This window comes from Geotrypetes seraphini, chromosome 1 (genome assembly GCF_902459505.1).
Source record: "Geotrypetes seraphini chromosome 1, aGeoSer1.1, whole genome shotgun sequence".
In the NCBI taxonomy this organism is placed as follows: domain Eukaryota; kingdom Metazoa; phylum Chordata; class Amphibia; order Gymnophiona; family Dermophiidae; genus Geotrypetes; species Geotrypetes seraphini.
In genome coordinates this window covers 17,217,797-17,242,585 of record NC_047084.1, presented here as the reverse complement: position 1 = coordinate 17,242,585, position 24,789 = coordinate 17,217,797, and the positions used below count along the sequence as shown (strand labels likewise).

At 42.2% G+C, this 24,789-nt stretch overlaps 1 protein-coding gene across 2 annotated transcripts in view; it reads right to left on the bottom strand.

Moving 5' to 3' along the window:
* The window catches only part of HAPLN1 (hyaluronan and proteoglycan link protein 1), a 121,745-nt gene that overhangs the window by 2,809 nt on the left and 94,147 nt on the right, over positions 1-24,789 (bottom strand). For both annotated transcript variants that reach the window (XM_033923099.1, XM_033923183.1), the window contains exon 4: positions 5,526-5,828. In XM_033923099.1, the coding sequence (XP_033778990.1) occupies positions 5,526-5,828 (303 nt within the window). The remainder of the gene's footprint in view (positions 1-5,525; positions 5,829-24,789) is intronic.

Sequence of the window (24,789 nt, the reverse complement as noted above, 5' to 3'; positions counted from 1 at the left end):
ATTCTATACCCAGTGCCTTCGCATGATTGACACATAATCGGTTGCCGCTTTTAAGGTGGCCAATGACGACAGCTCCGGTTACAGAATCCGGGCCCTATCCCAAGGTGTCTACCAGAAAGTGGACATGGTTAGGGTTGGATCGTTGGCGGATCTTGGATGTGTTTTTCCTCCAGTATTTAGGCCAAAAAAGCCATGTCATAATTAAGAGGCACTTAAAGTTTTGATGCCTTGCGGCATCTAATTCCAATGTAGTCACTACTAGGTGCAATTCTATACACTGCACCTAACTGAAGATTGACAAGTATTATGCATTTCATTCTTTGGCGCCTATCTTTTATGCACTGTTTATATAATCAGGACCTAAGATACTGTTCTGTATTAGAATAGAACATAGGTTGGCATTTGTTTACCAACATTTAGGTGCTAACATTTACGCTGTGTAAAAAGCAGGTGTAAGTGCATAAATGTTGGAACTTATATGCACAACTCACAGTATTCTATAAGCGTTGTGCCTATGTGTTGAACCTGCCCATGCTCTGTCCATGCACACACTGCTTTGCACTTACCCTGATAAAGCACTTATGGTCATATTCTACAAATGGCGCCCTAATCAAGGCCACCTAGTGACACCTACGTTTGGGATCTGTGCCAAACTTAATTCTTTTAATTGGCTTAATTGGCATGGTAATTGACCGCACAGGTTTTCAGCCAATCAAAAATAAATTACAATGAAGCAATTTAAGAGTTTTGTCGCTGAACTCTTATGACTCCTAGCAATGCCTAAGTGGAGGTGCCATCCAATACCTAGGGACGCCTAATGACACCTATGTTAAAAAGTAGACATGGTTATGCGCATAGAATAGTCGTGGTTGACAGGCATCTAACATAGGTGCCACCAAATTAGGCAAGTGAAAAGCTGGCCTAATGGAGTAGCGCCTATGTCTAGGACACCTAGCAATGCCCAAGTCTGTTTAGGCATCACTAGGTGTGTTTCTGTAAATGGCACCATGTGTTGGATTGACAACTGCTCCAAATAGCACTTGCAAAGTACTGTAGGTGTTGCTCGGTGCCATTTATAGAACAGCACCTAATACAGTTCAGACATAACTGCAGTGTACCCTCATTTTGATGCTGAACTTCCAATTAGTGCTGAATTAGTACCTAACCTTTGGTGCATTTTATAGAACATAGGTCTATCCCCAAGATTCTATATATGATGCCCAGAACTGCACACTCATATACACATGCATATACCCATGATGCATATGCAAATTAATTGAGTAGCGAGCCAATTGACATCAATAATTGGGTGCTAGCAACCAATTATTAATTAATTTTATTTATTAAAAAATTTATAACCCGCTTAAACCAAAGTGGTTTACAGAATACATACGTGGAGGGGCAATTTTGAAAAAAAAAAAAAAAAAAGTCTAAGTCCAACTTGGACGTTTCCAGCAGAACATCCAAAGTTAGAGGTACAAAAATGCAAATTTTCGAATGGCAAACTGCTGGACATTCAAATATAATTTTGTTGGAAAATCATCTATTTAGACGTCTTGGCCACTGGGATGTCTAGACCACTAGAACGTCTAACTTTATACTCCATTTTTGACCAGAAAATCCTCCAAGTTGAAAAGTCCTAATCTTGACCATTTGGACATGGGTGGGGTCAGCATAGTAATGGACTTGCTGCATAGGGCAATGGGTGTAAGTCTGGCACCTAAATTTAGGCTTGGGAATTGGTGCTAAGTGTGATTCTGTAAAGGCGTGTGACCTTTTTAAATTACACTTAGTGCTAATTTTTTCATCACTGAATTCTAAGCACCATTTACTGAATCCACCCCTATGTATCTGTATAAAATAGGCACCCTGAACCAAAACCAACAGTGCATAAATTCTTGGAAGTAGGTGCAAATGTGTGTATATACATTTATACACCTCCTCTATGCATGAGAATCTCCGAGAGGGTGAGAGCCAGAAGGCCTTGAGAATGCGCAGATGCTCAAGACCCCGCAGCAGCCCAGCAGAGTACTGGCGGCAGGCACTTTCAGCACCGGCGCACGGGTAAGAACAGGGCCAGTCAGTGGGGGGAGGAGGCGATCTCTGTCACAAAGGGAGGGAGCACTGCCGGTGGCCTCAGGGGAGAAGCAAAGCCAGTTCCCGGGAAGGGGACTCGCAAATCGAGTCAACGCTCGGTTTGCGAGTTATAGTTTGTTCGAGTGTTTTGCTCGTCTTGCAAAACACTCGCAAACCACGTTACTCACAAACTGAGGTTTGACTGTATATATTTTTTTTGCCATTATCGAAAAAAAAAAAAAAATAAATCCAAATTAAAAACTTTCAAAATAATCCATTTGCATGTACAAGAGCCAGCGTTTTTAATGGACTGGCCACACAGCACTCATCCCTACTTGAAAATACCCCACCCTAACTTGTAAGTTGTGCTATCACTTCTTATTTGTGGAAAGATGTTATATCACCTTTTTGGCTCCTGAAAGTCGTGAGCTGTGCCTCCAGCAAAAAAAGAAAAACATCAAATACATTGCCAAATGAAAGGTGAAATGGGATATTATTACTTAAGCAGGCTATGGTGTTTGTGTAAAAAAAAAAAAAGCACTATTTTCTTTGTATATATGTATAAATATTTACAAATGGAAGATGTTTCTCATGAGGAGAAAACATTCTTTATCCAAGTAATGAATGAAAGGATTTGCTTCTCAGTTTTAAAGTTCCAAATGGGGCACTGCTCTGAATTTCACCTATTTGTCAGTACATTGGGCTGTTGGTAGGCTCACACTTTCCAAAAATGTCTAAAAAAAAGGCTAACACTTTCCACCACAAGTGTACTAGTTAGGGTGGTTGGTATATGTAGGGTTGCCAGATTTCTTCTTCAAAAAAAGAGGAAGCCTGGCCCCACTCCGTTCTGCCTCCGGCTCTGCCCCCTTTCTCCCTACGCCCCGCCCCCACATGAACCTCCCTGAGCTCGAAGGCCACATTTGAAAGCCTTCATGCATGTGCAAACATCGACACAATGATGTCATATGCATGTGTGCGTGCGTATGATGTCATCATGGTGATGGCCGCACATGCCAAAGGCTTCCAGACGCGACCTCCGAGCTCAGGATTTCCAAAACCCGGACAAACTGCAGGGTTTTGGAAATCCTTTTGGGCGCCTGGACAGTCCTTTAAAAAGAGAACATGTCTGGGATTTCCCGGACGTAGGGTAATCCTCTTGCATATGGGCCTGCTCACCAGGCTAATCTAGAGACCTGCTTGCAGCTCTACTAGGATTGACCAGATATGTACTGTTTCATACAGATATCTGGGGATGGGAGGGGGGGGGGCGTGATCACTGGGGGAGAATGTGGGGGCCATATTTTCAACCCTCCAGTTGTCATCTGGTCATTTTGGATACTCTTTTGTCCCTAATTTGTTTTAAAAATAGGTCTAGCCCAAAACATCTAAATTGTGCCCTGGGCATTTTGTAAAATGTTTCATAAATTGCTATAACATGTTCAAATGCTAATCCCAGCCTAATCCTGCCCAAAAACAAGTCTCTAACATGCCCCCTTAAGGTTTAGATGCACTGGAGACAAAACGACCAGAAAGATGTCTAAAAAGTCAGTTTTGAACATACCCACTTGGATGTATTGAGTAGTAAAGTATCCAAGTGCCAGTTTATGCTATCTTTTGGATGTCTATCTTTTTTGAAAATGAGCCCTATGGTTGTGTATTTTATGTAATGTGTGAGTACATTGCAACTTGACCCTTGCTCCCTCAAACTACATTTTTGGGGATACCCTTATTCAGCACGCATATAAAAATGCACCATCTTATTGTATAAATACACCATGAGGTGATTATATAAAAGACCTTTTCCGCATGTCTTTTACACATCACAAAACTTTTATAAAATTGCCACCATTCTTTTTCCAAGTAGGTGTCCATGTTTTTCCACTTCTTTTTTATGTATTTATGCGGCATTTAATGAAGATGGAAATGTATCTGAGCAAGATTTTTCTGGATGTGGGTTGAATGCAGTAAACTGGGAAGTCCTTTCATCTGTGAGTCATGTGAAATAAGTACATTTCTAAAGAATCATTTTAAACAGAAACTCCAGATACAGGAAAGGTGGGAGGGAAAATATATGTGTGTTCTTTGGGTTCCCTCCATTTGAAACTTTAAAACAGAGAAACAAATCCATTCATTCCTCACTTGGATAAAGAATGTTTTCCCCTCATGAGAAATATCTTCCATTTGTAAATATTTATACATATATACAAGGAAAATAGTGTGTGTGTTTTTTTTTTTACATGGACAAACACCATAGTCTGCTTACGTTGAGTGTCTCTTCAACCAAACTAAAACGCCCATTTCCAAACAAGTTTCTACCATCAGTGAAGGAATACTACTCTTTTTATGATTGCTGTTGAGTCCTGGTATATGTAAGGGGGGAGGGGGTTCTGGAATTGAGGAGGCCTAAAGATCAACTCATCTGCTGCATGACTCATTTTATTCTATGGGCCTTACTGCAGATAACATGAGCTAATCTCTAGCAAAAGACCCATTTTTGCTTTAGAAGTTGTATTTGGAGTAGGGTTACCATATGCTCTATATGGAAACCGTCTAGATATAGATAGTATATAATTTTAAAAAATAAATAAATTTTATATATTTCACCTAAAAAACCAGTGCCAAAATATTGGTGCTTAGCGCTGTTCCAAAAACTGCCTCTGGAGTAAGATGACTAATATTTAGGCGCAAGCCTAAGCCTGCGCCTACGTTGTGTGCAGATTGGGCATATTCTAGAACAGTGCGCCTAACTTTTCTCAATGCCCTTGATCCGCCCATGCTCCTCTCCTGGCCACACCCCCTTTTGATATCTGCACACTAGAATTTATGCAAATCACTTTATAGAGTATGCTGTGCACATAAATTATAATTTGTGCCAACGATTGCTTGGTATTTGGCAATTATCAGCGCTGATTGGTTTGTTAAACAATTAAGTCGCATATGCAGATCTGCAGTATGCACAGATTTGTGCGTGCAACTTTGGTCGCAGTGTACAGATTCTGGGGGTAAATGTATAAAATAGTTGACTCTAACCCCTACTCCCTTTACAAAACCACACATAATGTTTTTAGCGTAGGCAGAATGCTTTGCACTGCTCTGACACTCATAGGAACTCTATGACCATCGGAGCAGCGCAGAGCATTCAGAGCACTGGCTGTCGCTATAAACCTCTTGCGCAGTTTTGTAAATTGGGGGTGGGGGTGGGTGTAAGTTAGTGCCAATTCGTGTTTGTTAATGCCAAATTTTGGTACTTTACACCAATTAAATGGCAATTTGGTGCCTTACACCCACACCTGAACCTATACTATAAATGGACATGCAATTTAGAACTGACACATATTTCAACAAATTGGCTTTTTGATGAGATAGATAATAATTATTAATATTTTTGGCTGCGCTCATATGGGTTAATGTTTATGGTGGTTGAGTTAGAATCAATTCCAAATTCTTACCTTTGAAGTTTGATGTGAAACAGAAAACATCATATCTGTTTCTGTCTTTGTCCCTGTAACCATAATTCCTGACCCCAGGGACAGTGTTCCTGCCACCACAGGGTTCCCTGGGATTGGTGATGGGATATTGCACAGATCCATCGTTGAGCCAACCTGCATTACACCAGTCCAGCCCAGACCTCCATGCATCATACAATTGATCAAACGAGGCAATGATTGAATCCTGATCCTGACAGGCTTGCTGGGCTTCATGAAAGTTCAGGTGGTAGCGACCCAAACGTGGAAAGTATGGGAAAACAACACCTAAAACAACAAGAGAGAAAAATGATTACAAGTTGTGGAACAGGTCATGATATAGATTAACGAAGTCAGTTCAAAGTGGCAAGTGTATCCAAGGCATCCAAAGAAGCAGGTTTTTACAAATTTTACAATTGAACACTTTTTGCAATGTGATAATTATTACCATCTAAATCAGTGGTCCTTCAAGTGCTGTTTCAGATTGCCATGTTCCTTGAAAAGCAATTCTATAATCTAGACTCTTAATCTACTGTAGTGTAGTGGAGAATTGTATATCAACACAGCAACCAAATGCTCCACTCTTTTAGCTAAGGGCAATGCCTTGAACAGAAGAAAAAGCCTCAGGTCTATTTTAGGTCAAGCAAACGTGCTTAAACCTCCTCCACCCACATCATTGGCTCCAAAAAACTTCCGTACAGACTTTGCCTTGCCGCTAGGCTGATAAATTCCAACGTGGGGCTTCAATCGCTACCTTAGCAAAACTTTTATACATGTTGAAGTCTAAACGTGGCGTCACTTTAAAGCCAACGTTTCACAGATAACTACCGCTTCTGCAGGGCTTCCTGACACCCCTCTTCTTCACACTATTGTGCCTTTTACTTGTGCAAATTTCTTCAGCGTCAAGCACATTTGCTTGACCTAAAATAGACCTGAGGCTTTTTCTTCCGTTCAAGGCATTGCCTTTAGCTAAAAAAGTGGAGTGTTTTGGTTGCTGTGTTGATAATCTAGACTCTCACATTTACATTTGTGTTATAAGTGTAAATATTAAGAATACTAGAAATGTGTGTGTGTATGTGTGCACATTTATGAGTATACTGTATGGTCCCTAAAGACTGAATTCTAGCATGGTCCCTAAGGACTGAATTAGATATAATGAACCTAAAAAATCAGCCCTCAAAATAGCACTATTTTATAAGCCACACCTAAAGTTAGGCATGGTTTACAGAATAGCACTTACACCTGGGAGCTGCCCCTAACTATAGGCATGGCCATTTGTACCAACAAAAATGTGGCACAAATGCTTGTACCTACATTAGACATGAAGGCCTATATTCCGTAATCACACACATAACTGAAAGGAACATCCCCAGTCTGTCTTTGACAGTGTATCACAAACTGTGTGCCGTGGCACATTGGAGAGGAGGAGAGGAGCTGGCTGACTGCCTAGAACACGTGCCTCTCGCGACAAAAGGCATGTTTTGTAGGCAATCAGCTGGCGCCAGCGCCTCTCCTTCTCTCCGGCCCTCTTCCCTGCTGGCACCCCCCACTGGCATCTCAGGGCCCGTCTGGAGGGCCTTTGCACATGCGCGGATGTTGATGTGAAGTGATGTGATGATGTCATGCTTGCGCGTGACATCATCATGGCGACACCCATGCACTTCCAGATGTCTTGAGCCATGATCACTACATTTAGTGTGCTATGGCTCGAGAAAGTTTGTGGGACATTGGTCTATGAGCCCCCTTTTTAAACTGAAGCATGAAATTTGGATCCTATGCCTAAATGTACATGCATAATTTCTAATTGATTCTAATCAGCATCAATAATTGCTTGTTAATATGCCAATTATTGGTTTTAATTAGTTTGATATTCAATTAAATTGCACCCCAAATTTGTGTGCACAAATTTCAGAACTTTTTATAGCATTAGGGGTAAATGCTGTTTTGCAAATACCCTATTAACTTCCATAGTACATATTTGCAAGGGAGTTTAGATCTTGACTAATCACCTAATCCGGAACAACACATCCAGACCAAGGAGAATACAGGCACCCTTTAATCATCTCCCAAACAAAGGCAAAAAACACAAGAAAACATACGATGGTCTACTGGCCATTCAAGCAGCGAAACTAGACCACCACCTCTCCAACCTACTGATCACAACACCAGACTACAAAACCGTCAGGAGAGAAATAAAAACCATGCTATTCAGAAAATCTATCAAGACAAGCCAATGATATAACCGATCACCTCACTCTATCCCCGGATCCTAACGTTCCAACTAAATAACTATCTTGTAATTATACTGGAAATGTTCAAAACACCTTTTTTGTAATCCGCGTAGAACCGCAAGGTATTGGCGGAATAAAAGGCACTAATGTCGACTTCTACACAGGGAGGGGAGGGAGAAAGCAATGGCCTCAATTCTGTAGGCCTTGTATTCCAGAGCTCCCCTGACACAAAGGAAAGATTGTGGCCTCCTAAGCAGCAGTATTTGTTGTAACTTTCCTGCAGTCTCCTGTGCTTAAGGCTGAGGGTAGGCGTAAGGAACTGAAGAGGAAGCAGTCAGCAGAGGGAAAAAAACCAAACCTGATATGCTGAACCTACACATGTTTAAGGCCCTGCACTGGTCAAGCACCATGATCCTGAGAAGAGGTAAGGAGAAATATGTTCATCATGTGGGAGGGGTGGAGAGTAAAAGACAGCAATACTGGATCACCACAGATTTTGGGAGATGGAAGAATTCAAATTTGGATGTTAGACTCAGATTTAGGGGTTTTCTGGGAAGGAGGGTGGAGATTATTAGAGAGAATACAGTATTATGTTTGGTTCATAAAATCATATATGATAATTGTCCTGGATATTTTAGTTCTGTAATCATTTTGGAAAGAAATCAACTGTCATGTCATTTCCTATTTTCTGCTGTCCTGTCTTGGAATGCATTGCCTACTGCTATTAGATTAGAACAGGATTATCTGAGATGCTGGTGAATTCTAAAAACATGGTTTTTCCAAAATTATTTCGACTGATGGATAATTTTAATGTTATACAGTAAGTTAGGATATCTTTGTTTAGTTAGTTGGTAAATTTGATTATTATGTGACCCCCCTCCCCCCCACACACCTTTTACTAAGCTATGGTAGAGGTTTTTAAACTAAACTAAAACTTAGTTTTATAGACCGTCATCAACCAAGAGGAGCTCGACTCGGTTAACAATAATGTAATACATAATACATAAACTTGACAAGGAAAAGTAGACTGAAATAGTTAATTTCCTTAATGTTTAGCAAGCAAAAAAGTTTTCAGAACTTTCCAGAATAAAGCAAAATAACCTAAACTTTTTAATGTAAGCGGTAAAGCATTCCAGAATTTGGTTAATTTAACAGTATAAGAATGACTAAATCTCTTAAATGTTCTGTTTTTACCACTGAGAGAGGGAAATGTAAGTTTAAATTTTTGAGAACTTCTGGCAAGATGAGATCTATGAACATTCCAGTCTAAAGGAATCAAAGTAGCAGAAATGCCAAATAGGATCTTAAATGCAATACAAATGCACTTAAATTGAATACTGAGCTACACTGGAAGCCAATGTAATTCCTTGAGCAGAGGGGTTACGGGATCAAATTTACTCTTACTGAAATAAGTTTAGCTGTAGCGTTCTGCATTAATTGAAGTCTCTGCAGATTGACCTTTGAAAGACCCAAATACACTGAATTGCAGTAATCCAATCTTGACAAAATGATTGATTGAACCAATGCAGGGAAGTGCTCTCACTCTTCTCAGAGTTCTAGTTTTACTTTAGTTTAGGTGCGCTAGCCGATTTAGCGCACGCTAAATGCTAATGCATCCATAGAATATAATGGTCGCGTTAGCATTTAGCGTGCGCTAAATTTGCTAGCGCGCCTTAGTAAAAGACCCCTTTGCTTCGTAAAAGAATTAAATTTTTTATTTCACTGTGATTCTGATTAATTTTATTCTTGGATTGCTTTTTGTAATCTACAGTTAAGTATATTGTAAAGATAATTTACTGTCAGGAATTTTATTTACATATATTTATAGTACTCTTGGGGTATATTAGCAAACAGTTGTAGAGAAACTCTCAAGTGTAGCAAGTATCATTATTATTATCTTGGTTTCACAAAGCCTTCCAGATGCTCTTGGCTGGGTTTGTCACTCTAAATATTGCGCCCTTCCCAAGAACCTAGGATATTCAGAGGCATCAGCACAGGATGTTGCCAGTTCCAAATAGTTCATCCTTCTGTAGTTGACAAATGGTGATTTTGCCAATGACCTGTGTGTTCAGATGTTGTTCCAGGTTTTTTTGATGTTGCTCCAAGGGCATCATTTACTACAAGGACTGCAACTTCAAGTTTTTTGACAGTCACTCGGCTTCACGATTCAAGAATTTATGTTTTGTGATTTGCTCCAAATGTTTGCCTTCAACGTGGCTGTCTTCTGTCTATGATCTACACTTGCTTCTTTTCAACCACAGTGATCTTGGGTATATTTTGCGCCAAGTGTTAGTCATTTCAGCACATCACTTTAGTGCGCATTAGTTAAGCACGCACCACATCAGCAACTTCATCACTTTAACATGCATCACTTTGGCAACTATGACGCCAACATGCACCTCTTTAGTGTGTGTCAGATTGACAATTACATCACTTTTGCATGCAACTAAATTAATAAGCTTACTTCCAATTAGCATGTTTATTGAGCTCGGTGTCTTTTTAAAATTGTGACAATTAAGTTTGCATCAGATGCCAACTGTGGTGTGTGTTTTTTTTTTTAATGTGAGTGGAAATCTACAAGTCTTCCAAAGAAAGAAATAAAATCCATCTGGACATTCTTACGATTTTTCCACGAGAACTCTGAACTGGAAAAGCGATCAATAACATTGTAATGCTAGTTTAACAACATCATTAAATTACAATGCAACAGATGCCACTTTATAAGAACTGAGAGGTCTTAAGAATAGACATACTGGGTCAGACCAATGGTCAATCTAGCCCAGGACCTTGCTTCCACAGTGGCCAATCCAAATTACAAAAACTTGGCAAAACCCCAAATAGTAGCAATATTCCATGCTACCAATCACAGGGCAAGCAGTGGCTTCCCTATGTCTGTCTCAATAGCAGACTATGGACTTTTCCTTCAGGTACAGTACTTGCCATAGGAACATAAGAATAGCCTTACTGGGTCAGACCAATGGTCCGTCAAGCCCAGGAGCCCATTTCTCATGGTGGCAAATCCAGGCCACTAGTACCTGGCCAAAACCTAAAGAGTAGCAACATTCCATGCTACTGATCCAGGGCAAGCAGAGGCTTCCCCCATGTCTTAATAACAGACTATGGACTTTTCCTCCAGGAATTTGTCCAAACCTTTCTTAAAACCAGCTATGCTATCTGCATTTACCACAACCTCAGGCAACCTTTTTTTAAAACCAGTTATGTTAACTGCTTTTATCACATACTCTGAATGAAAAAAAAAATTGTCTTCTATTGGTTTTAAAAGTATTTCTCTGTAACTCCATCGGGTGTCTCTCTCTCCCTTGTGCTCCCCAACCAGCATCTCCTACCCTTTCTCCACTCTATCCTTCTGAGCATTTCACTCTCCCCTATCCTCTTCAGCCACCACTTCTCATTCTCTCCCTATTGTACCTCAATGTCACTGATTCCAATTATTGGCAAGTTGAACTGTCAGCTCTACAGGCTTCCCTCTACCATGGTCCAACCTGTGAAGAAAGAGAACGTGACATCATTGAGTGCAGGAATGCAGAGGGAAGCCTGCAGAGCCCATACAGGCTGCCTGATGTGCCAGCAGCAATTTGGGCCACATAGAGGGAAGTGCTGATGCTTCGGGCTGTATGGGGTGGGGGGGGGGGTGGCGATGCCCCAAGCTACCAGAGGGGAGTGCTGCTGCCTCAGGCCGCCCAGAAGGTGTGCTGATTCTGTGCTTATCACAGATAATTCTGTATGCCTAGGGAATTCTGCATTGTGCAGTTGTGTAGAATTTGGCCAAGATTAACTATTTAATTGTCTCAGGAACCTCTAATGTATTACTTCTTAAAACATGATCAATTTACAGGCTCTTTTAATTAGTTCAGTTTCATCTTTAATCCAATCTCTCAAAAAAACACCCAAAAGCTGTTAAATAGTGTCCTATATATCTTCAGAGTGGGTTTGGATTATTCTCCTATGGTAAAAGTCAGATTAACAGTATTTAAATGAATTGTATTAGATAGAATTGATTATTAAGTAGTAAGGAGTTTGATAGGGGTTTTATAAGGTTATTTAAAATTTGGGATTTTAATACTGTTATGCTTGTGTATTGTAACGTGTTTCCCCCCTAATAAGACGGTGTCTTATATTAATTTGGGGCAGAAAAAAAATGTACTAGGTCTTATTTTTTCTTGTACAATGATCATCTCTCTCTTCCTCTCCTCCACCCCAATTCTTCCTCTTTCCTTTCTCTCCCCCACATCTGCAGCATTTTTCCTCGCCTCTCACCCATCCCCTTGTGCCTTCCCTCTGCAGCATCTTTCTATCTCTCTGTCCCTCCCATTCCCCTGTGCAGCAGAACCCTTGCACTGTTCACAGCATCTTTCTATCCCTCCCTCCCTCCTATCCCTCATGCAGCAGAACCCTTGCCCAGCTTCTATCCCTCCCTTCCGTGCAGCAGAACCCTTGAGCAGCCCCTGTGCTGCGCAGCCGAACCCCCGCTGATCTTCCCATCCTTCCATCTATCCCTCCCATCTGAACCCCGCAGACTGCGAGACCTACATACCTCCCTACAAAGAGCAATGTTGGCAGCACTCTAAACAGGCTGATTCACAGCCTTCTCCTGCTGGGGCCTTCTGTGTGCCGTGTTGGTGATGATATCATCAGTGATGCGTCAGAGGGAATGCCCTGGTGGCAGAAGGCCACAAAGCAGCCTGTTTAGAGTGCTGCTGACACTGCTCTTTGTAGGTCTCGGAGGGTCAGAGGGGTTTGGATGGGAGGGAGAGATGAAAAGATGGGAGGGTCAGCGGGGGTTCTGCAGAGGCAGGGGGAAGCGCTGCTGCCGACGAATCCAGGGACTAGGGCTTATATTAAGACCTACCCACAAAATCATGCTAGGGCTTATTTTCGGGGTAAGTCTTATTTTTGGGGAAACACGTTAGTAGGCATCTCCTCCTGAAGAGGCCAAAATCAGCAAAACTCAAATCGGGTGGGGGGGGATCCTTGAGTTTGTGTGTTGCATGTTAAATAGGGTGCTAATGTTCAGGTGGCAAGGTAAGCTGTGAAATGGAAGAACTGCCAGTCACACTATAAAGATAAATATACAGTTAAAGCTCGGTTTGCGAGTAACCCGGTTTGTGAGTGTTTTGCAAGTCGAGCAAAACATTCTCGCAAATCTTGTCTCACATACCGAGTGTTGACTCAATTTGCGAGCACCCTCCCCTGATAACCGGCATCGCTCCCCCCGCTCACAAAGGCTCCCCTGCGCAAACTGGCACCCGAACAACTTCAAACTTACCCCCCATCTGGCACCGGCACACAGCCCACAGGACGTGCTGGTGCCGCTTGAAGAAGTTCCTGCCTCTTGCTGGGCGAGAGGGAGAACTAGAAGGCCTTGAGCATGCGCAGATGCTCAAGGCCCAGCAAGAGGCAGGAACTTCTTCAAGCGGCACCGGCACGTCCTGTGGGCTGCATGCCGGTGCCAGACGGGGGGAGGGGGAGGGGTAAATTTGAAGTTGTTTGGGCAGGGGGGGTGCCGGTTCACGCGGGGGGTCTTTGTGAGCGGGGGGGGAGTGATGCCGGTTATCGGGGGGGTGGGGGGGCGGGGAGTAGCGCTGCTAGCCTCGGAGGGGGGGATATGTGGGAACGTATCAAGCGTGTTTCCCTTAGTTCCTATGGGGAAACTCGCTTTGATATATGAGTATTTTGGTTTACGAGCATGCTTCTGGAATGAATTATGCTCGTAAACCAAGGTTCCACAGTACTATATATATATATACATACAGTATTTGAAAGAGATGGTGATAAAAATATTTCAAAAGTGTGACAAGGCAAGGGCATTTGGGACATCAATGTGGCTATAATGATTCCTTGGTAAACCTTGCCTATCCTATGGTATTTTGGTTATGGGCAGTTGCGCCTTCGCTTTGGAACGCAATGCCATCACATCTCTGCTCTGAAAATTCCCAAAACAAGTTCAAAACACACCTTAAGACACTTTTATTTAAAGACGCCTATCAAAATTCCAATTGAGAACTCAAAATAAGGAAAAATGAAAAAAAAAACCCTCCCAACAAATGGAGAATCGCTTTTAAGAAGCGACATCCCCCTTTCCTTCTTGTTTTATCCCTTCCCTCTCTCCTTCCTTTTATTTTTATTTTATACAATGTAATTAAATTCCTCCCTTCCCTCTCTCTCCTCTTGTTCTCCCACCCATCCAAATTACGTCCTTGTCTTGGCCACATTCCCCCTACTCTTATATTCATTTTTATTCTTTTTAAGTAATTTTAAATATTTTCTTTCTTTTTTATGTTATTATTCCTATTATTGTAAACTGACTAGATACCGTATATCAAGCTATGAATAAACTTGAGACATGAAACTTAAACATATAAGAACATAAGAAGTTGCCTCCGCTGAGTCAGACCAGAGGTCCATCTCGCCCAGCGGTCCGCTCCCGCGGCGGCCCATCAGGCCTATTGCCTGAGCAGTGGTCCCTGACTATTTCTATAACCTACCTCTACTCCTATTTTTCTAAAATATTAGTTTGAATGAGGAGTTGACTTAGTTCAAAGTGGACTTGTGTTTTTTGGTGGAAATTTTTCTCACATACAAACAGTGTACTCCTAGTGTGTGTGAATGGTACAATAAATATGTACGAGATAAATCTGCATATATTGGACACTCATTGTATGCAGATTCATCTCATGCATATTCATTGTGGTAATCCTGTAAAGTGAATGGTTAGGTGTGCCTTCAGGAGTGAATTGAGAAGCACTGGCCTGAACAACATACACTGTGGGCTCCTTTTATAAAGCCGTGCTAGGGCCTTAACGCGCGGAACAGCGCGTGCTATATTTCCGCGCACGCTAGCCACTACCGCCTCCTTTTGAGCAGGCAGTAGATTTTGGGCTAACGCACGCTAACCCAGTGTGTGTGTTAAAAACGCTAGCGCACCTTTGTAAAAGGAGCCCTGTGTTAGGGAGTCTAAATGAAGTTACAGGAATTTGCCAACAGTTCTTTTCTGTGGTCTTAGTGGTGTGCTTACATGCTGCTACCAACTGTCTAGAATTTCGTACAGTAACAAAATGAATCCTCAACCCTACACCTTTCCCAGCCAGCACTGCTCCTCCACCAGGACTGCCACGAGGACTATGAGAGTATGCTGACTTGCTGTCCAAAGTACAATGTAATGTTAAAAATAATGAGAAAAAAAACAATACAGCATTAGTTAAAGGACAACATAATAACCTGGTTAGAAAGGTTCTAGAGACTGTGTGATTTCCCATGCTAATGAATGCGTGACAACTGTAATTTTCACATTCTAGCTATTTTTAGCACATACCTCTTGTCAGTCTAATGCAGAGAGAAAATTATTGGGACAGATAGGGTAATAACAATGCATTAACTGAGCAGGAGATGCAAAGAACAAAGGGAAAGGGACCTGGAACTTGTATACCACCTTTTTGCAGTTATACAACCACACTCAAAGTGGTTTTCATACAGGTAAACATAGAAGCATAGAAATAGACGGCAGATAAGGGCCACGGCCCATCTAGTCTGCCCACCCCAATGACCCTCCCCTACCTTTCTCTGTGAATAGATCCCACGTGTCTATCCCATTTGGCCTTAAAATCAGGCACGGTGCTGGCCTCAATAACCTGAAGTGGAAGACTATTCCAGCGATCAACCACCCTTTCAGTGAAAAAGAATTTCCTGGTGTCCCCGTGCAGTTTCCCACCCCTGATTTTCCACGGATGCCCCCTTGTTGCCACGGGACCCTTGAATAAGAAGATATCTTCTTCCACCTTGATGCGGCCCGTGAGATACTTGAATGTCTCGATCATGTCACCCCTCTCTCTGCGTTCCTCGAGTGAGTACAGCTGCAACTTATCCAGCCGTTCCTCGTAAGGGAGATCCTTGAGTCCCGAGACCATCCAGGTGGCCATTCTCTGGACCGACTCCAGTCTCACACATCCTTACGGTAATGCAGCCTCCAGAATTGCACACAGTATTCCAGGTGGGGACTCACCATGGATCTATACAATGGCATAATGACTTCAGTCTTACTGCTGACGAAACTCCTGCGTATGCAACCTATGATTTGCCTTGCCTTGGATGAAGCTTGCTCCACTTGATTGGCAATCTTCATGTTCTCACTAACGATCACCCCTAAGTCTCGTTCTGCTTCAGTTCTTGTTAGGATCTCGCCATTAAGGGTGTAAGTCTTTCATGGATTTTGGCTGTCCAGGTGCATGACTTTGCATTTTTTGGCATTGAAGCTGAGTTGCCAGGACCTAGACCAGCGCTCCAGTAGAAGTAGGTCGTGCATCATGTTGTCGGACATTGAATTTGTCTGTTGTGCTTTTGCCTACTACATTGCTTAGTTTGGCGTCATCGGCGAATAATGTTATTTTACCACACAGCCCTTCTGCCAAGTCTCTTATAGAGATGTTGAATAGGATCAGGCCCAGGACCGAGCCCTGCGGCACTCCACTGATTACCTCCGTCATTTCAGAGGGGGTGCCGTTCACCACCACCCTCTGAAGCCTACCTCCAAGCCAGTTCCCAACCCATTTCGTCAATGTGTCGCCCAATCAAGCATTTTCCCTATCTGGCCCGGTGGGCTCACAATCTATCTAATGTACCTGGGGCAGTGGAGCATTTAAGTGACTTGCCCAGGGTCACAGGGAGCAGCGTGAAGTGTGAACCCACAACCTCAGTGTGTGAGGCTGTAGCTCTAACTTCTACGCCGGTACAGCATCAAAAGCACGGAGAACAACGGTGCGCCAACAATCCCGTGCTGACATTTGAGCGCAGGATAACACCACACTCTCCTCCCAAAATAGTCCACTCTCTTAATTTAGAAATAAATACACCATCTCAGCCAGTCATTTTGTCTATTCAATATATATTTGCAAGCCCGTACTTTAAATGCAATGATTTCATAGCGAAATCTGTTTCATAATATAAAACAAATAAGAAAATCAACCACTTTTCCAGTTCAGATCAGGTTATTTTCCTATACTGTTAATATTTGTGTACTCTGGGCCTGATTTCCAAAGCCAGTGCAATTGACTAGGGCATCTGCTGATTTTCAGCAGTACTCTCAGGATAGGGTAGAACAAAATCTTTTCTAGAAAAAGGAAAATGGTAAAACCAGGGGACATAATTTGAGGTTGAGGGGTGGTAGATTCAGGGGCAATGTTAGGAAATTCTACTTTACGGAGAGGGTGGTGGATGCCTGGAATGCGCTCCCGAGAGAGGTGGTGGAGAGTAAAACTGTGACTGAGTTCAAAGAAGCGTGGGATGAACACAGAGGATTCAGAAAACAATATTAAATATTGAACTAAGGCCAGTACTGGGCAGACTTGCACGGTCTGTGTCTGTATATGGTCGTTTGGTGGAGGATGGGCTGGGGAGGGCTTCAATGGCTGGGAGGGTGTAGATGGGCTGGAGTAGGTTTTGATGGAGATTTCAGGAGTTGGAACCCAAGCACAGTACCGGGTAAAGCTTTGGATTCTTGCCCAGAAATAGCTAAGAAGAAAAAATTAAAAAATTTAAATTGAATCAGGTTGGGCAGACTGGATGGACCATTCGGGTCTTTATCTGCCGTCATCTACTATGTTACTATGTTACTTTTCAGGCTGCAAAAATCTCGATACACGGCCCTGCTCGATACATGGCCTTGCTCGATACACCCAGTTCAGCCTCCAGCCCCATCCCCAGAAACTCCAGCCACATCTGGAGGGCCTGGAGCAAGCACAAATGGGTGTGTCGTCATCCGCACGTGCTCAGATAAAGTCAATAAAAGTCTCAGCTAGCTCTAAATTCAGGTACAATTCAAACTTACTGTGGGTCGTCACAAAACATCAATGCTCAGTATCAGCAGCAAAGATGGCCGCGGCGGCAGAGCACAGCCTCAGTTTTAAAAGCTACAGTGACATGGAAAGTGCTGACATCACTGGCTCAGCTGTTCACACAATTTACCCAGCATGATAGTCACACATATCTTTCAATACATCTTCTTTATGTTACAAAAAAATCTGCATCAGAATGTAATTACAGAAATCTGCATCAAGATGTAATTTAAAAAAGAGACGCCAATCAATCTTGAGATTCAAACCATTGGATTCCTCTGTATCCAGACGGTATATCCATTGTTCTTTCTTAAGAAGGGCCAATTTCCTATTCCTCCCTCTGATCATCGGTAGCACATGATCAGTGACAAAACATTTCAGAGTCTCAAGAGGATGGTTAAAGGACATACAATGGGGTACCAATCTTTTCCGCTGATACTGAGCATTGATGTTTCATGCCAACCCGCAGTAAGTTTGAGTTGTACCTGAATTTGGAGCTAGCTGAGACTTTTTTTGAATTTATCTTTTTGATTTTTTTTACAGACGATTGAGCTGTATCTTCCTATCCCCCCTGACACAGCGAATAGCGAAACGCTTGTTACCATCGTCGGAGGAGGAAGATTTCTACAACACGCTCAGCTCTGCACATACTAACAAGCCATTAGTTTGCAGTTAAAGACTACAGCATCAAAGATAAGTAGCTGTAGCCTTCAATAATTGTCTGATATGAACTATATATGCAGAGTCTTTCATTAAGTCAAGTTTAAATGAGTCTCAACACGTTTTCTGAAGATTATAAAATATATTAAGAGTTTAAACAAGGAGTTTTTTTTACAAGCCGGTGAGGTACTTACCATTTCTAGTCTCCTAGCAAGATTTGTTCTAGCGAATCTAGTTGGAGAAGGGGATCTGAGGCTTTTTTTCTCCTTGCCACTTAAACTATTCTGGTGCACAATTATTGCATTGTGTTTCAATAACTTGAAAAGAATAGAGTTGGGATTAAGTAACTTGCCCAGGGTCACAAAGAACAGCATGGGCTTGAACCCACAACCCCAGGGTCCTGAGACTGTAGCTTTAACCACTATTGCACACTCTCCATCATATGGCTGGGTTTTTCCTTCTCAGAATATGATAGCCCTAAGTTTAGCCAACTTCCGCTGTCTTTGCTCCCCACCTCCTTCCACTGCAGAAGCTGTGGTAGGCTCCAGCCAATGAGAAGGCTGCTCTAGTCACAGGAAGGAGGGAATAAGCTGCAAGAGCTATAGGGGAAGCAGATCGCTGCACAAGGTCTTTGGAGTGAATCTGTGGAATTAGTGGAGATTATTGAAAAGAATTAGGAGTGGAGAATGGGGGAAGTGTGAAGGGTTTGCTGTCAGCTGAGGAAAAAGAACTGGCAGCAAATAACAGAATTTACATGATTGTGGGCAGACCTGGTGGGGCATTGTCTGAAGGAGCATATTATATTTGAAATGATAAAATTCCAGATACAAGGCCCCGCTCCATTCCGTCTCAAACCCTATACTATTCTACCTCAAACCCTGCTCCATTTCACTTCTGAAACTCGCTCCCACACAGCATCATCTCTTCTTTCTCATGGTCTGGAGGGCCTCCGAGCATACTTGGACGCTTGTGATGACATACACATATGCTCAAAGGCCCTCCAGATGCGAGGGGGCTTTCCAAAACCCAAATTGCCAATGTCAGAAAGTCCGTTCGGGCACCCAGACATGTCTTCTAAAAAGAGGACATGTCCGGAGTTTCCTGGACATCTGATAACCCTAGCATATGATAACATATGAGCAACAGGATGGCTAGAAAAGAGAACTAGAGAGTGTGATTACTTGTTTGTTTCTGTGTCTCTGAATCGGACAGTCTCATATAAATAAAGCTTCCCTCTGAAAATCTGAGCTGGAATGGCGAGGTTGGTTTGTACCATAGGAGCCAACTTTTGAAAATGATTGGGGGTACTTAACTCATAACTCAGAACATTTTTTTTTTAAATGTAATTTAAATATTTCTATACCATTTAAAACTAAACGGTTTACATACTTTAGGGGAGAGTGTGGTGCAGTTCTTAAAGCTACAGCCTCAGCACCCTGAGGTTGTGGATTCAAACCCACGCTGCTCCTTGTGACCCTGGGCAAGTCACTTAATCCCCCCATTGCTCCAGGCATATTAGATAGATTGTGAGCCCACCAGGACAGACAGGGAAAAATGCTTGAGTACCTGAATAGATCACTACAGGTCATTGACCTGGGGGGGCCGCTGCGGGAGTGGACTGCTGGGCATGATGGACCTATGGTCTGACTCGGCAGAGGCAATACTTATGAGCTTATGTGAATAAATTCTGTAAACCCCTGGGAGAACAGTATAAATAAATACATCTGTAATTTTGTAAAAACATAATAAAACTGACACACAATCATCAGAAATCATATCTACAAACTAATACCAATAGCTTATATAATGAAAATCAAGAATAATTCATCAACTGTGCAGAGAGGAAAATTATTGGCTAAAAAAGGCACCTACAAAAAATTGTGTCTTGAGTAATTTTCTAAACATGCTCTTTTCACCACAGTTTCGTATTTCTCATCATCCAGAAATTAAAAAAAGAAAAAATGAAATACATCTGGTAGTGAATGGCCATCCTGTACCTATATGTCAAGAGTAGAGCAGGTAATGTGGACATATCAAAGGTTAGAGTCATGCCACTCTCTCCTCCCCCTAGCAGCATGTCAGCATCATACTTTCTCTCTCTCTCCATTCACATTCATAGCATTTTTCCAACCAGTCCCTCTCTTCCCTCAGCCCATCTACACCACACTTTTTATTCCCCAAATTTTTTTTCTTTTCCTCTAATTTCTTCTTCTTCCTCCTCGCTCCTCCTGGTCTTTATCCACCCTCCCTACTCCTCTTGAATAGGTATAATTTGATGTTTATATTTGGGGGAGGGGGGGCAGAGAGTTTAATAACTTTCTTTCTGTTCCATTCTTATTTTTTTTAGCTTGTTCTGCTCATTTTCCCTTGACCCAACCTTCTATTTCCCTCCACTCCCTAGCTGCAAAGCACTTTTCCCTAGCCAACTGCTGCTTGATGAAGGTTTGGCTCACCCATCTCTTTACTGATTCTCACTTCGTACTCTCCTCTACAGGTAAGAGTTCCTAATCTTTGTAGATTTACCTCATCTTCAGTTTGTGACTCCCTATTGACCACAACCTTGGATTATTTCCCTCCTCTTCTCTCCCTGGCTCCAGGCATACTCCTGTTTTCTGGGACTGATTTCCCATCCCCTTTTGCAGTACTGCAGCACTTCCCCTGGCATTCACAGATTCCAGGCCTATGGCCACGTTCTGCCCGCAGAGACCACATCAGATTCTTTGCCACATGCTCACCCAGAGCTCTGGAAGCCCAGCAAGGATTACAGTTTGAAACCTCAAAGATTACATGTGAGAGGCCCAGGGCATAGGAGCGTGCATTCATTCTAAGTCACTGTGTGTTGGGCTTCCTGCAGGATATTGCTCCAGTGGCTAAGGAACAAGCAACCAGCTCAAGGAGTCAAGTTGAGACCTGGGAGGTAGTTGCAGAGTTTTACCAAAGAGCAAAGAGTGGAGCAAGGATTCAGCAATTAAGCGGTCATTCCACCCTTGGAATCTCTGGTTTGTACCAGAGGCAATGGAGAGTGACTTGCCCAGCTTCCCTGATTCTCAGCCCACTGCTGCAGAGCTACCAATTCAGTGCTCCATTTGTAGTCTCTGATACCACGAACTGAAATCAGCACTTCGGGTACCATAATGTACAGAAATCCAGGACTACCGTAAGTTTTCCTTTTGAACTGGGTAACCTGGCTTCTGCATTCAAAGAAGGTGCTTGCATAGTTCCCAATGCTCACTTACAAATTATTACTACACTTCTCCCTCTGAATTTGTGGGTTTAGTACTCGCGAATTCGGTTATTTGCAATTTTTTTTCTTATAATTTTTAAAGGTTGCCCGGACCTCCACAGACCTTACCAGGTGGTCTAGTGGTGACGCGGGGCAGGAGTGATCTTCCTACGTTTCTGCCCTGTGCAGAACCGTCATAAAAAATGGCTGCCATGCGTTCCCATGGTGTCACGAGACTACAACGGGAACTCATGGCAGCCATTTTTTATTACGGCTCTGCACGGGGCAGGAGCGTAGGAAGATCACTCCTGCCCCAATGTATTGCGTGAAGCAAGAAGCCATTTTTGTGTGCAGCCTGAGCAAGATCTTTTGTGCTGGATTACATCAATTTAGAGCATTAAAAGGTCATAAAAGTAGGAAAAAGCCTGTTTTCAAACCATAACATGAACTGTAATTATATTTCAGGAAATATAATTGCAATCAGACAGGTGGACAATGACAGTCCACGTTTTCATGTAACCAAGAGCAATGTAATTATGTATGCTGTTTTTATTAGTAAAAGTTTTGTGATGTTTTGCGGTGATAAAAGTACCTCATTATGAGTTATAAGCTGCTCCTAAAAGCACAGCTTGAATGATAATATATATTTATGAGTGTTGCACTTAATTATAAGCCATTCTGAAGAGCAAAGTTTTGTGTTAATTGAAAACACACATACAATATTTATTCTATATGTATGTTTATCTCACTTAGGGCCTTTTCTATCAAATTGTGTTAGCAGTTTTTAGTGCAGAGAGCTGCGCTGAATGGCCCGCGCTGCTCCTGATGCTCATTGAGTTCCTATGAGCGTCAGGAGCAGCATAGACCATTCAGCGCGGCTCCCTGTTCTAAAAACTGCTATCGCAGTTTGATAGAAGAGGGCCTTAATGACTTAGGGACAGGAATGACGTTACCTATCCCGAAAAGCAAAGTTTTTACAAATAATTTACTGGCATTAGGAGCAATAACACTGTCTTTGGTTCACCATGGAGACTGGCCAGTTCCGGAATGTTCAAACGTGGGTGTTTAGGCCATAAAGTGCCAGTTATTGATTAATCTGCTAATTATTTGGCTTGGATAATTGACAGTTAAACTTTGGAGATTTTTTTTTCTGTGCGGATGCATCCAAAGGGGTGTTTGACCTGTTGAAAGCTCTCTATCTTGGGACTGCAACTTGGATCTCTCCAATCACTGGCATAGATGATGCGTACCTCTGCTTCAATGGTGATGTATATTTACTATATGTTTAATTTGTGTATATGCGCATGAACTGTTTATTAGACTGATGTATAGGGAATTAAAGCTTACTCTCTGCTTAATATTGTGTCTTGTATTATCTGGCACAAAGACACGCAAAAGAACACCACAAAGCAAAACACCTGTGTTACTGCTAGACCACCAGGTAAGGTCTGGGGAGGTCTGTGATGCAGGAGGGAGGCGGGGGTAGGTCAGAGTCAGTCCTAAAAGTTATTTGTGATTTTCCATATTCGCCGGCCGGCTCTGCTCCTAACTCTCACGAATTTGGAGGGAGAAGTATATTATCATATCCAAAGATACCTCTGTACTTTTCCCTGCTACTTCTGGAGAGGTGAAATATTTTAGGGAGCAATGTTCCATCTGAGGATTGGACAGGTGCATGTAAACTTTTTATAATGTGAGTGACAAGTTCTAAAAAAAAAAAATTTTGTGTGAGCAACGACTTCTAAAAACCAGCAATTTTCCAGATTTGCAAATATTTTTGTGAGTGATGCTCCTAGAATGAATGAGTAATTGCTGACATGCTCAGCTTAGAATGAACATAGGTAGGGGAGGGGGGTCCATTGCAGGGGAGGACCAGAAATATATGTTTGCCTAGGGCCCAATATAGTGTTAGTCCGGCTCTGCATGCAGGTACTTCTCTCTGTCCCTAGTTGGTTCACAATCTAAGACATTTTCTGTACCTGGAGCAATTGAGGGTTAAGTGTCTTGCCCAGGGTTACAAGGTACTTCAGTAGGAATTGAACCCAATTCTTTAGGATCTCAGCTTTCTGTGCTAACCATTAGGCTACTCCTCCACTCCCACTTACCTACTTAGGCCATTAGTTGGATAATTTATCTGAATAACTTAGGACAGCAAAAGTCTGTCCTAACTTTATGCAGATAAGTTATCCAAATAGCAAACTGAATATCACCACTATGCAGATAACAGAAGCACTGCCTGCTCAATCAATTCAGCATTGCCTACTATCTGGATAGTGGAGTTAAATATCTAGATTGTTTCACTTTTCTGTTACTGCACTGGAAGTATATGCTTACTTTGCTGGATTATTTTTGTATTTTGATATCTTATATATTGGATTGTTTGGGCTAAATTGTTGTCATCAATAAAAAATTGTTTCAACATAAATATCTAGATTGTATTTAAACAACATGACACGCATTTAAAACCGTCACCGACCGGAGGGGGGGGTGTGTGGAATTAAATATTGGCCCATATATAATACACACAAAGTAACCTATGCATGTATGCACTAATGCACTGCTTTTTGTAGAATAACATGTACATAAGAACATAAGATTTGCCGCTGCTGAGCCAGACCAGTGGTCCATCGTGCCCAGCAGTCCGCTCATGTGGCGGCACTTAGGTCAAAGACCAGTGCCCTATTTGAGTCTAGCCTTACTTGCATATGTTCTTTTCCAGTAGGAACTTATCCAACCTTGTCTTGAATCCCTGAAGGGTGCTTTCCCCTATTACAGCCTCTTGAAAAGCGTTCCAGATTTCTACCACTCTCTGGGTGAAGAAGAACTTCCTTACGTTTGTACAGAATCGTTTCCCTTCTAACATTAGCGAGTGCCCTCTCGTTCTCTTCACCTTGGAATAATAAAAAATGTGCATCGTGGAGTTATAGAAGCCCTTTCACGTGCATAGGCATTCATGGGATGAGGAAATAAGGAGATGGGTTTGCACTCCTGTGCATATTTTATAAAATGCACACAGAGCAGGTGTAACGTTTTGTGGGAGCTGTTGGAGAAATTATTTTATAACAGCACTCATATATTAATACCAAACCAGAGCACCAAATCCTCAGACATTTTATTTTTATTTATATGCATAAATGTCCAATTGACTGTCCCTTGGCTTCTGTGTATAGTGCCAACTTTGGGCGCGCTTCCAAGCTGCACACGCAAAAAAATTGGATAACAAGGTCTGAACCATGAATAATTTGGTGCTAACAAGTAATTATTGATGTTAATCAGCACTCCTTAAC